Raw genomic sequence first — 12,023 nt, forward strand, 5'->3', positions numbered from 1 at the left:
ATGCCAAGATGCATTAATCTCAAGTAGTGACATGAATATTTGTATATTTTTAGAACATATTTAACGAATTACATTATGACTTGATAGTACATACTGCATACAAAACATTATCTTCTTTGCAAGGGGAATCCTTATCTAACAGAAGGAAGAATCTCTCTATAATCAATGTTAACCTTTAACTTAGAAAACATGCACACACGACACGTATACATGTACAACATCCAAGAAATCTTATCAAAGAATATAATGTTATGTGGTCCATATATTCCAATGTCACATAGTATAAAGAACAACTGATTAGTTTTGTTAATATATCTGGATTATTGGACTCTTAAGTCTTAAAACAACTCAGCATTAACATTAAAATTAAAATGATGGGCTAATCTCAAAAACTGAGGACTTTCACTCAGTGTCCTCAAAATCCAAACAGAAACCTAACTTGGGAGGGAATGTGTGTGTGAGAGTGAGTGTTTAACAGCTATATGGAAGAGACAAAAATCCAGTTAGAAGATAATGATGTCTGTATTAATAAATGGCACGATCTCAATTCTCATTAAGCCGACCTTGTCTTATAATATGAAATATTAAATGCCACCCCCACGTTTGTTCTCACAATTAACAGGTGTATTTCTCTTTTTTCTATCTCCTTCTAAAACTCCTAAACCTCCTTCACAAATACTTTAATACTAATATTGTTCTTCTCTTCTCTCTCTGTCATTTCTGTCCAACTTTCAGGCCTAATTCGTAGTATATATAGTAGTATCTGTAAATAGGTACAAATCAGATATAGAGTCTATTTTGAATTAGAGAAAAATTACTATAGATTACATAGTATCTTCCCCTAAAAGTAAGATTGAATCCTAGAAACTATGTATGTAACAAAGATGAGGTGATGATAATTAAGGAGATAAAATGGTAACAATTATGAAGTGATGATAATTATGGAGATAAAGATGCAGAAGAAATAAACCTTAAAAATTCAACTAAAAGTATTTTTAATTCTTTAATTTATTTTAAAAAATCAAGTGATAGTAGGACTTTGTCAGAGACCAATTATTAGCAAGTATAAACTATAGCTTTTTATATTAGATTAAGTCAACCCAAGAGCAAAGAGGCATTTTATTTCGACTTCTTGGTTATATAAATAGGCAGAAGCATTGATCCCATTAAAGCATTGAACAAACTTCAACTTCTAACTCATATTATATCATATTAGTAAGCTTCCCAAGGAAAAAAATGGAGCCTGGTGAGGAAATTTATGCAGAATGGAGTTCCCTTAGTGGATCATACACAGCTGAGGAAGCTGATTTCATGAACCAGTTTCTTAGCAACTGCTCACACACACAACAGCTACATGCAAATTGGAATGCAGGAATTCCATCTGCATTATGGTATGGTCATGCAGACATCAATAGCAGTTCATTTTATGCTGCAGATGCTTCTAACAATATGTTTCCAATTATAGATAGTGACAACTTGAATGATCCATTAACCAACTTGGTGGATCCCTCATTAAGCACATATACTGATAAAGAGTTAGGTGTAGATGTTATTGCTGATAAGAATGTACCAAGTGAACCAGTTTCTGAACCAGCCCAAGAGAATATAACCAGCAAGCTGGAGAAGCCAAGAAAAAGGTCTCGGAGTTCAAATGAGGTAGAAAACACAAAGCATGCCTTATGCTTTATAACATTGCATATTACTGCTTTAAGTCTTTAACCTCATAACTTGTTTGATTTGGTGGTGTTCTCAACTTCTCATCATGATATGATATTTTGATTCTGTAGATACTAAAGAACAAGAAAAATGTTAAGACTACAAAGAAACCAAAATCTGCTTCCATTAGCAACATTAAAGAAGAAGATAGATGTCCTGGTCAGGGGGAAAACTTGAGCTGTTCCTGCTCAGAAGACGACTTGGACACGTGTCGTGAGCTAAATGAAGGAGAGTCTTCGAGCTTGAGCCTGAAATATTCTAAAGGTCTTCAGTTAAATGGAAAATCTAGATCTAGTAGAGGTTCTGCTACTGATCCACAGAGCATCTATGCAAGAGTATGCCCTATGCCAAGTGCATTTTTCTCAAAATATCCTCCCTAATTATTTTTTGAAGATATTCTAAACTACGTTACATTGTGCAGAGAAGAAGAGAAAGAATAAATGAAAGGTTGAGAATCTTACAAAACTTAGTGCCTAATGGAACCAAGGTAGCTTTCTTGGTGGCAATCCAACTATTGTCAAAACAAAATAAAACAAATTGGTTAAGTTTAGATGCCAAAATTCTCAAGTTTGTTTCCTTATGAAATTGCAGGTGGATATCAGCACAATGCTCGAGGAGGCTGTCCAATATGTGAAATTTTTACAGCTCCAAATTAAGGTAATAGCTCGAGGATCCTTGCTCCTAATTCTGCATAAATACAAATTTTATCTCGGTGCAAAAATGTGTTCTATTTTCATAATTTTTACGAAAAAACAGAGATTGACTCAACTTTTTTCCCCATATTTTGTTTTCAATTGGACAGCTCTTGAGCTCTGATGATCTCTGGATGTACGCTCCAATTGCTTACAATGGAATGAACATTGGACTAGACTTCAATATTACCACACCCAAATAGCATAGCAATAAAAAATGACATTTGTAATGTTCCCTTTTTTTCATTATTCTAAGAAAGTTTCAGTACATGGTGATCAGCCAAAATGGCATCAAAAACTTATAAGAGAACTAATATAGCATGAATCCATGATACTCTACTTTTCTTGCTTATTCTTTTCTTTCGTTCGATGTAAGAAAATTGCTTGCTTTCTGGCTTAATCTCAAACTTGGATATTGTATTGGTTAACCACATGAATTCCAATGTAATAACAGAACAATATATAGTTATATACTATTTGTTTTCAGCTAATCCAAGCTTTTGTTTTCAAAAGTTTGGCTGCATTCACCTTGTACAGCCTTGCATTCATGATTTTCTCCCCTGTTCTTGTCCAACAAGAGTTGGATGACACTTTGCAGTGCAGACTGAGAGTCCTCATTCTTGAGCAAGAGCTCTCCCACCTCTGCAGGAGTGACTTTAGATGTCTGCATAAGGTCCAGAGTTTGAGGAAAAAGTGGATGTGCGGCGACCCCCTCCCCAAGGTAATTGGATGCCAGCATCTTGAATCCAGAGGGGGTGCAGTAAGACATGTGAATGTGGACATCCATACGGCCAGGACGCAGAAGGGCAGGGTCTATTTTGTCCTTCCGATTCGTGGTGAATAATATGATCCTCTCGTCCCCACAGCTGGACCACAACCCATCTATGAAATTCAAGAATCCTGATAAAGTCACCTGCATCATGCAACCACAATACCCAAATTTAGATCTTATATACATGTGATATGATTAGTTAGTCTTTTTCCTGATTGTACCTGAGGTTGTTGATTGTGAAATTCGTGAGCAGGGCCTTGTGGTTTCGGAGTCTTGGTGAGCCTATTGTGAAGCTCAAGAGAACAATCAATGTCTTCAACAACGAGAATGGATCTATTGGCAGTGGAAATCAGTAACTTCCTAAGGAAGGAATTGCTCCTAACATCAGTCAGCTCCAGATCATAGACATCAAATCTCAGGTAATTAGCCATGGCGGCGATCAAGCTCGATTTGCCAGTGCCAGGTGGACCATACAGCAAGTAACCGCGCTTCCACGCCTTCCCAACCTTCCTATATAAATCTTTCCTCGCCACGAACCTCTCCAAATCCTCCACGATTGCGTTCTTGGCGTCTTCATCCATCGCCAGAGTATCGAACGTCGCCGGATGATCCAGATTCACAGACTGCCACGCGCTGCCGCGAATGCCGATCACGCGCTGGTCACTCAGCGTGAACAGCTTCAGTGGCTTCTGATTTTGCCGCGCCTCCTTGGCCTTCTCCATCACGTGAGGTAGGTATTGCGTGAACACCATGTCCTTGTGCCTAGCGTGGAACCGCAGCTCGTAGTAACGGATCTCGGATTTGAGGGTTGGGTAGTCGTGGCGGTTGGAGCCAGGGGTTCGAATGTAGGTGGAAGGGATGTGTTTGGCGACGAGTTTCCACGTGAATTTGACGCCGTTGAAGAGGTCAACGATCTCGTCGTTGCGCTCCATGAAGACGGAGATGGAGGTGGCCTTTTTCGGCATGGTGACGCGGAAGCGAGTGGAGTTGGGAGAGGTGTGAGGAGTGAGGTAGAGCTGCGCGGCGTTGAAGAGGTGGTTGTGGGAGAGGCCATGGTACTCTTCGATGACGAGGGTGGTTGAGAGGAGAAGAAGAGCGACGACAGCAGCTTCGAGAACTTCAAGTGAATCCAGTGGTGGAGCTCGCGGGGGACGTAGTCGCGGGCCAGGGAACGGAGCAGCATGGTTGTGGCTGCGGCGGAGGCTGCGGCGGAGATCATTGTTTGGACGGAAGGCAGGTGAAGTTGCTTCATCGTTTGGGTTTGGGAATGAGAGTGAGTGAGATAGCAGAGTGGGTTTCAAATTTCATAGTTTCATGGAAGCTTGGGGGTTGACGGAGGTTGACTTTTGTTGTCAACGATGGTATCAAGTCTCACCATTCCACAAGTACCTTGCTTCGCACGCTGCTTCGTTATTCAAAAGTGAAAATTAAGGTACAGTACGGTGAAAAGTTAATAGCAGAGAATTATTAGATGAAAATTTAGTCAAATCAGTCAAATCATTTAACGGCTCTTAATTATCAACTTTATATAAAGTCGACTGTACTTAAATTTTCACTTAACATGTAACTATGAATCACCATTATTTACTGTCATAAGTGATAAAACTTCAATTATTCTTCATACCGTAAGCGTCATAAATTCATAATACTACTATATAGTGTAATTTACTTTTTGTATAACATTTACTCTTGATTTTTTTCTAAAAGAGAAAGAAATTAAATTTTTTAATTTAAGCAAACTGTGCTTTAAAAACATTTTCAATGCATTAAAAATATGAAATCTTAAGTAACATAATAATATTTATCCGTGAAAGATTATATTTCACCTTTTTTATATAAAAAAGGGAAACTTTAAAATAGTAAAAGATTTCTATTAGCACTTCATTACCAATTTAAGCTTTTCAAAGTTTTTTTTTTAAACAAAACGCTCAACACATCAACGTCAAGCATCAATATAAAAATATTAGACAGATAGAACAAAATAATTTTTAATTATCTCCGACAACATCATCAACAACCCAAAAGATCAATTATCATTTTACTCTTTGTAACTCCTAATCGATTTGTTGACTGTTTTCGTAACATCTGTTTCTTGATTCCTGAAGATTCTATCATTCTTTTTTAGAAAAAACCCAATCAACCACTTATTACGTTCTTCTTTTCTTACAAGTGCACCTGTCCAATTCTCAAAATGTTGCTTAACCTGAAATACACCATGGTTTATCATAGGCACACAATCAAACACACCATACCTGCCAAATAAACTCACAATTAATAAACAAGTGGTAATCATTCTCAGTATACTATTTACATAAAACACAAATACTATCATTTTGATCAATGACGTCAAATTTACTTAATATCTCCTTAGTATTGACTCTGCCCACTAACACAAACTAGGTGAACAACTCAATTCATGGTGGAACCAATCCCTTCCAAATAGAACTAGTAAAACTGTAACTTGTAATATCCTCCGGCAATAGTTCAGCCTGCAAAATCTGCACAAAGGAGGTAGTAGAATAAACTCCTAATTTATCAAATTTTTACACTAATTGGTCCTCTCTTCCATGTGTTAATATGATTGACTGAAGGACTCCATGGAATTGATTAACTAACTCCAACTCTCATTGGAATAATTGTCTTCTCCATTGAAAATTTCATATCTATTCTAACTCATCCCAAAATTCACATTGTCCTATTACTGATTCACTTTGGTTTGAAACCAAGAAAAGTCTTGGAAAGACTAACTTCAACATACCACAGGGTAGCCAATTATCTCTCGAAAAGCGAATTCTTCTACCATCTCCTACCTCCAAAGATAATCTTCTGATCATATTGTCTCTTACCTGTTGCTCTTTTATCTATAACTGGCATATATCCTTTCATGAGCCTCCTTTCTTTGGCACAGGCTGACAAGAGAGAACAATATTTGGATTCAAATCATTACAGGAGCACACAATTTTTTTTTATAATGGACAATCTTTCTTTGAAAATTTCCACCACCACTTGAACAAGAGAGCTGTATTCTGAATGATTACATCACCTACTCTCAGACTTTCTAACTTTTTTAGGGTTTGGACAATATCCTACCTCACTAATGGTAACTCTTGATTGCTATCTTCCTTACTCCATAAGAACTTTCTCTACAAGGAAATTAACTTCTCTACCACTGCTCTGTGCATCTTATATAAGCTGAGGTAATCAACTAGCAGACTATTCAGCACAGATTTGATAAGGACCGGTTTACTAGTTTTATTAAGCGTTTTTGCTTTTCACAAGATGATTTTCTCTTTCACTTTATCTATTATTGGTTTTCAAGTATTGACCAACCTCAAATTCGCTCCCAAAGAAATACTAATATATTTAACTGGCAACGAAACTTCTTTACACCCTAGCAATCTACACATCTTTCGTGATCACTCCTGCTCACAATTAACCAGAATCAAATTAAATTTATCAAAATTAATGCTCAAGGCAGACATCAGCTCAAAGCACCGCAAGGGTCACTTGTAGTTCCTGATAGACATCTCTTTCTGAGGGCATAATAGTATGGTATTGTCCGTGAATTGCAAGTGAGATAACGCAACATTGTTCCGCCCAACCAACAGAGAAGCAATCCTGCCATTTCTAACTGCCTCTCCTACCATCCTATGGAAGACATCAACAACAAGAACAAATAGGAATGGAGAAAGAGGATCACTCTGTCGTAAGCCTCATTCCATCTTAAACGATCTAGATAGCAAGCCATTTATCAGAATTGACATTGATGTCGTGCAAACACATTCCTTAATCCACCCTCTCCATTTTTGCCCAAATCTCATCTTTTGAAGTACAATATCCATAAAACTTTGCCTTATTCTATCGTAGGCATTTTGGAAATCCAGCTTAATTATCACCGAGCTCTTCTTTTTCATCTTTAGTCACTGCACAGTTTTACATGCAATCAAAGCCCTATCATGGATCTTCTTTCCCTTCACAAAAGCACTCTGAGTCTCCCCAACCAATCCTGACATTATCCTCCTCGTTCTCCATAACATTTGATATGACCTTATACACACATCCTACCATGCTAATCGGCCAAAAATCCTTAATATCCTTAACTCCAACAAATTTGGAGCCAAAACTATCAATGTGACATTAGAATCCTTTGGTAGGGTAGCAAACTGAAAGAAATCCATGATAGCTGTAGTGAAGTCTGACCTAATATCTCCCCAACACTTCTTAATGAAGTTCATATTGTATCCATCACAACCAGAAGCCTTAGACGACTCACAATTCCATACTGCATCCTCTATCTCATCAGCCGATGGCATCCTCTCCAATTCTGCAACCTCCTCCTCCGGAATTTGATTAACTAGTCCATCCCAAAAACCTATCAATAGCGTTACTTCCCGATGATACAAGCTCTTGTAAAAGTCCCAGATAGCAATCTTGATCCGCTTGATTCCTTACCAATCTTTCATTTATTACTAAAGTATCAATCCGATTACTCCTTCTTTTTGCTTAGGCTAAGTTATGAAAATAACTTAATTAAGCTTTTTAAAGTTAATTAAGTTGATATTAATACTGTTTGTTTTGAGATTGGAACCGAAAGTTCATTTTTTTAATAACTAAGAATATTTTAATAAATATTTTTTTTATATCCATATTTATCTTAAATAAAATAAATACTAAAATATAACTAAGTTCTATACACTTTATACTAAACAATACAAAAACTTAATTTAATTTCAATCTCTTCCAAATGCAATCTAAGAGAGAGGCGATAATAACTAGTATAACATATCTCTTTAGATTTAGTATCTAGGGCGTAATGTCTTTCTATACATGAGCAAACCAAAATGTACGACACTTAATGAAGTGTTCAACCATACATCTAAATCGCCTTTAGATTGAGATAGAGCATCATATAACTTTTTCCCTTTTTCCCCCTAATGGCTTGTGAGTCGTTAATTTTAAAATAAGTCTGGAAATAACACATGATTGTATAAGTTAATAGATTTGGCAAGACAAAATAGATAAGAGAGGGAATAAACAAAATTGAAGAAAGCTACAAAACCTAGTCGGCAATGGAACCATGCTCCATGGTTGCTTTTAAAGAAGCAATCAACCTATTCATAAGCATAGGCATCACCATCTAAGAAGTGATCGGCAATAACATTGTTGGCAATGTACGTAGATTTCGTAGTAAAAGCGCGATAAGATACAATAACAAAGTGTGGAACAAAAGTCGCATAAACAAGTCCTAAAATCTAGTGAGATAACTTAAGTCCACCCTACTAAATTGCTACTAAAATCATCCTTTTAAAGTACACAACTTGGTGCATCCCAAATAAAAAAAACGCAGGACAACTATGTAATTCCCAAGGTGTTTTTATTGTGTCAAATATGATACATTCTATTATTAAATTCAATGCGCCGAATCATCAACACCTCAACCAAGCTTTCATGCATCATCATCATGTCCCAAGAGACTAGGGAGGCTCATAAGTTCTGTGTTTTCTTTTCATTTCATGCTCTTTCATCGTTGACATGGTTTACTACTTCCCCTTGGCTGTCCAGGGGCATGTACTGTGCCATGATGGCTCTGATTTCAGAATCCATGTATGACTGCAAAAGAAGAGATTGGTTAAAGAGGAGTCATCACATGCTTCTTTATAGAAGCTGAAAATAACCATGATGGAATGCCAGATAAAGCTTACCCTTATTCTATATTTGTACACTAGGTATGCGCCAGCAGCAGTTAGAAGCAAGCCAAGTAAAATGACCCAAAATGCAGCCCAAACAGACTTCCCTCCCTGACTCGCAGTTTTACCTACAGAAAACCCAGCAGCGAATTAAACAAAAAAGACGAGCATATTCAAAAGTTATACTGATATGCAAGAAGAGAACGACAAAGTGCATGTAACTCACTTATGCAGGCATCATGGTCCCTGATATACAGAAGGTCTCCACTGCAACTGCAGTCATAGCTGCCCCAGGTATTCTTGCAGGTACATTCAGGGCACTGACAAGCTTTCTTATCTCCGCATTCATCTATGTCTGCAAGAATGAAACAGATGATGGTGTAAAAATTTAGATATACATCTTTCTTTTCCAGTTATTATGAGAGCATTCCCGTATATACTCGAGTTCATAATATTAAGCCAAATGATTAAGAAGACTGCATAACTACTTCAATGATGGATGAAATTAAATATGGTATATACATTACACCGTTTACACGCGTTAGTCAGCATTTCACATACTGGACCAGCAATAAGTTTTTCTAGGTCAATTAAAAATGTATAACATAAGGAGAATCAAACAGAAGAGGGAGCAAGGAGTTTGTCCAACATTTTGGAAATATGTACTAGTCAAGCAATCACAAAAACTAGCTTAAAGGGTGCAAAAAAGGGGGTTCATCATGAAACCAATCTGGAAAATTTTCAGCTGGGTTGTGTTTCAGCAGGGTTTTGGATTCAACTTGCCAAGCTGGAGTGGAAGAAAGTTATTGTGCATCGGGTATCAAGCATGATACAAATTGTAATACAGCTAACAAGATAAAGAATATAATCATGTCTCACCATCACAGTTTTTGACACCATCACCCTTAAACCCTGCAGGACACTGGCATTTAACATGTCCATCATCCTGTTCATGAAGCAGTTGACAAGATATGTCATAATTCAACTCATGTTAAGGATCTTTTGAAGATGGAATAAGCTGAGCTAGAGGGTAACAAGATAGCCACTAACCAAACAAGCAGAAAACGCGTGTCCATTACGGGCATCATGCCAACAACCCCCATTATTTATCTTGCACCGCCCAGGTCCACTGGCTGTAAAACCAGGAAAAAACTAGTTAAATGAAAGTGAAAAGCAAGTTTAAAAAAAAACACAGATGCTCTGAATCTAAAAGATCATCACAACAAAGCAAGAACTAAGCAAAAAGTAGAGTAAACATCTTTGACTGTCCTTTTCTTTTGTCCCCTAAAAGTAAAGTCCATACAGAATATATGCAAAAATAAAAGTTTTCTACAAAGCATTTCAACCTTCACAGGTTGTATAACCATCTCCTTTGAACTGCACGCCATCCACAAGGGGGCATTCGCATACTCGGCCGCGGAATGTATCCTGATAAAACAAAAATCATATATGTAAATTTGGAATATAGAAAACTGGAACCTGAATTACATGCTATTAGATATTTATATTTCCACTCAAATATAAAATACCTTGCATGCAGTGATGTTAGCTGCTTTATCCCGCCAACAACCACCGTTGTTATCCAAACACTCATTTGTCTCCACATCTGCCAACCAAAAGTTTGTCACTCAAAAAGAACCGGATCCAGTATTGAAAAGCATGCAAGATATATTCCTCCAGCAACACAGAAAGTAAACATTACCACTGCTCAAACAGACGCCTGGTTCAGTAGTTTCTTCAAACCCAGAGCATATAGCTTTCATGACAGCCCCTTTTTCCAGTTTTCCTGGATAACATTTTAGCAGAGATAAAAAATTATATAACCAAAGAAGTTGCAATCCAAAATATAACCATGAGAAACATACAGTACAAACCTCGATACTGTCGATTATTGACAACAAGAGTCGGCAATATGGTGACATCACCTCTGGAACCCTTTCCAACCTATAAAACTAGTTTGTTAAATATCTATATAACCATCTGATAAAATGAATGAAGTGGTACTATAAGTTGATTAAAATTGTACCTGTGCATCTTGCTCTTCCTTCAAAACAGGATTGTCAGAATCAGCATCAGGATCTCCCATGCACTTCTCAATCTTTTTGAGATCAAGACCTGCAGATATTGAATAATCATATTAGGAAACTTTACTATGAACTGCCAGGATAAAAGCATAGGCAATAACAATTCACTGACCAAGTGACTTAATGACAGCATCAGCACACTCCTTATTGTATTTTTTCTCCTTCATCGGACATCTAATTTGAAAATCAGTGACATAGTCCCACCACACCCAAGGCTTTTTAGTTTCATTTGCCACCTTAAAAACGCAAAGCTGCCTTAAGTTTTCAATAACCACATCTTTCCCGTCATAACCAGTGCTGAAGTCCTGCTCAGGATCTGGAGCACAATATCTTCCGTGATTGATGCACTGAGACTTGCACTGTTTGCTTAATGTGAACGCCTGAGGACAGTACCAAGTTATATAATGGGGTGTAAACTGAGTATAACCACCTTTTTCAAGTATCTGTGCAGCACCCTTAAAATCCTTCACAAATTCCATCAACATATCACATTTAACTCCGCATTCATCATTGCTGTTGGTCCACAACTCATACTCCACGCGGTCATCTGGGTGGGGAACAGCCTCTCTCCAATCAAGATTTACATTGACCATATCACCACCACTTATGGCATCCTTTAATTTTATACCAAAACTTTTTTCAATGAGAGCTGATGGTATTGTTATGTTCTCTATGTATTTTGCAGATGATCCATCCTCCTCAGGTGTGTCCATAGTTATCAAGTTTTCATCAATATCATCCGCAACAAGAACAGCAGAAGCTCCAGCCTTCTGGGCATTCCAGACCTTCAAAGCAAAAAAGCAACCTGGAAGGAACAAATGGACAAAACATTAAGAATACAAACCACGGAATACTTCAATACTTCAGCTATCAATCGATTCAAAGATAATATCTAGCATCCGATGATTTAATCCAAATTCATCACAAACAAAACAGCAAGTCAGTGTAAACAATCAACTTCAGCTCAACTACATGCAAAGCATCAAAAAGCTTCTGCCACAAAGCAAAACCCTAGCTACAAAATCTTACAAAATACACTAAATAATTAAAAAAAAAAAAAAACCTTTAAAAT

General features: G+C 37.2%; 2 protein-coding genes and 1 pseudogene across 2 annotated transcripts in view; 1 reads left to right on the plus strand and 2 right to left on the minus strand.

The window, feature by feature from the left end:
- LOC107619724 (transcription factor bHLH84) lies at positions 506-2,788 on the plus strand. The gene is made up of 5 exons (XM_016322020.2): positions 506-1,656; positions 1,788-2,051; positions 2,138-2,203; positions 2,308-2,373; positions 2,519-2,788. Exons 1-5 carry the CDS (start codon positions 1,237-1,239, stop codon positions 2,609-2,611), a joined length of 909 nt encoding a protein of 302 aa, XP_016177506.1. The 5' UTR covers positions 506-1,236; the 3' UTR covers positions 2,612-2,788.
- On the minus strand, positions 2,627-4,729 carry LOC107619723 (annotated as a pseudogene).
- The window catches only part of LOC107617768 (vacuolar-sorting receptor 1), a gene marked incomplete in the record, with an annotated part of 4,314 nt that continues 631 nt past the window's right edge, over positions 8,341-12,023 (minus strand). The window contains 11 exon segments of the mRNA XM_016319625.2: positions 8,341-8,790; positions 8,883-8,995; positions 9,094-9,222; positions 9,747-9,813; positions 9,918-10,000; positions 10,214-10,295; positions 10,397-10,473; positions 10,570-10,653; positions 10,742-10,811; positions 10,894-10,982; positions 11,064-11,756. Coding sequence (XP_016175111.1) covers positions 8,692-8,790; positions 8,883-8,995; positions 9,094-9,222; positions 9,747-9,813; positions 9,918-10,000; positions 10,214-10,295; positions 10,397-10,473; positions 10,570-10,653; positions 10,742-10,811; positions 10,894-10,982; positions 11,064-11,756 — 1,586 coding nt within the window.

This window comes from Arachis ipaensis, chromosome B09 (genome assembly GCF_000816755.2).
Source record: "Arachis ipaensis cultivar K30076 chromosome B09, Araip1.1, whole genome shotgun sequence".
NCBI lineage: Eukaryota > Viridiplantae > Streptophyta > Magnoliopsida > Fabales > Fabaceae > Arachis > Arachis ipaensis.

Excerpts from the sequence above, each read along its gene's own strand:
- LOC107619724 (XM_016322020.2), top strand. The coding sequence starts at position 1,237 with ATGGAGCCTGGTGAGGAAATTTATGCAGAATGGAGTTCCCTTAGTGGA. Across the intron at positions 2,052-2,137 it reads CACAGAGCATCTATGCAAGA|AGAAGAAGAGAAAGAATAAA; the intron begins GTATGCCCTATG and ends TACATTGTGCAG. Across the intron at positions 2,204-2,307 it reads TAGTGCCTAATGGAACCAAG|GTGGATATCAGCACAATGCT; the intron begins GTAGCTTTCTTG and ends ATGAAATTGCAG.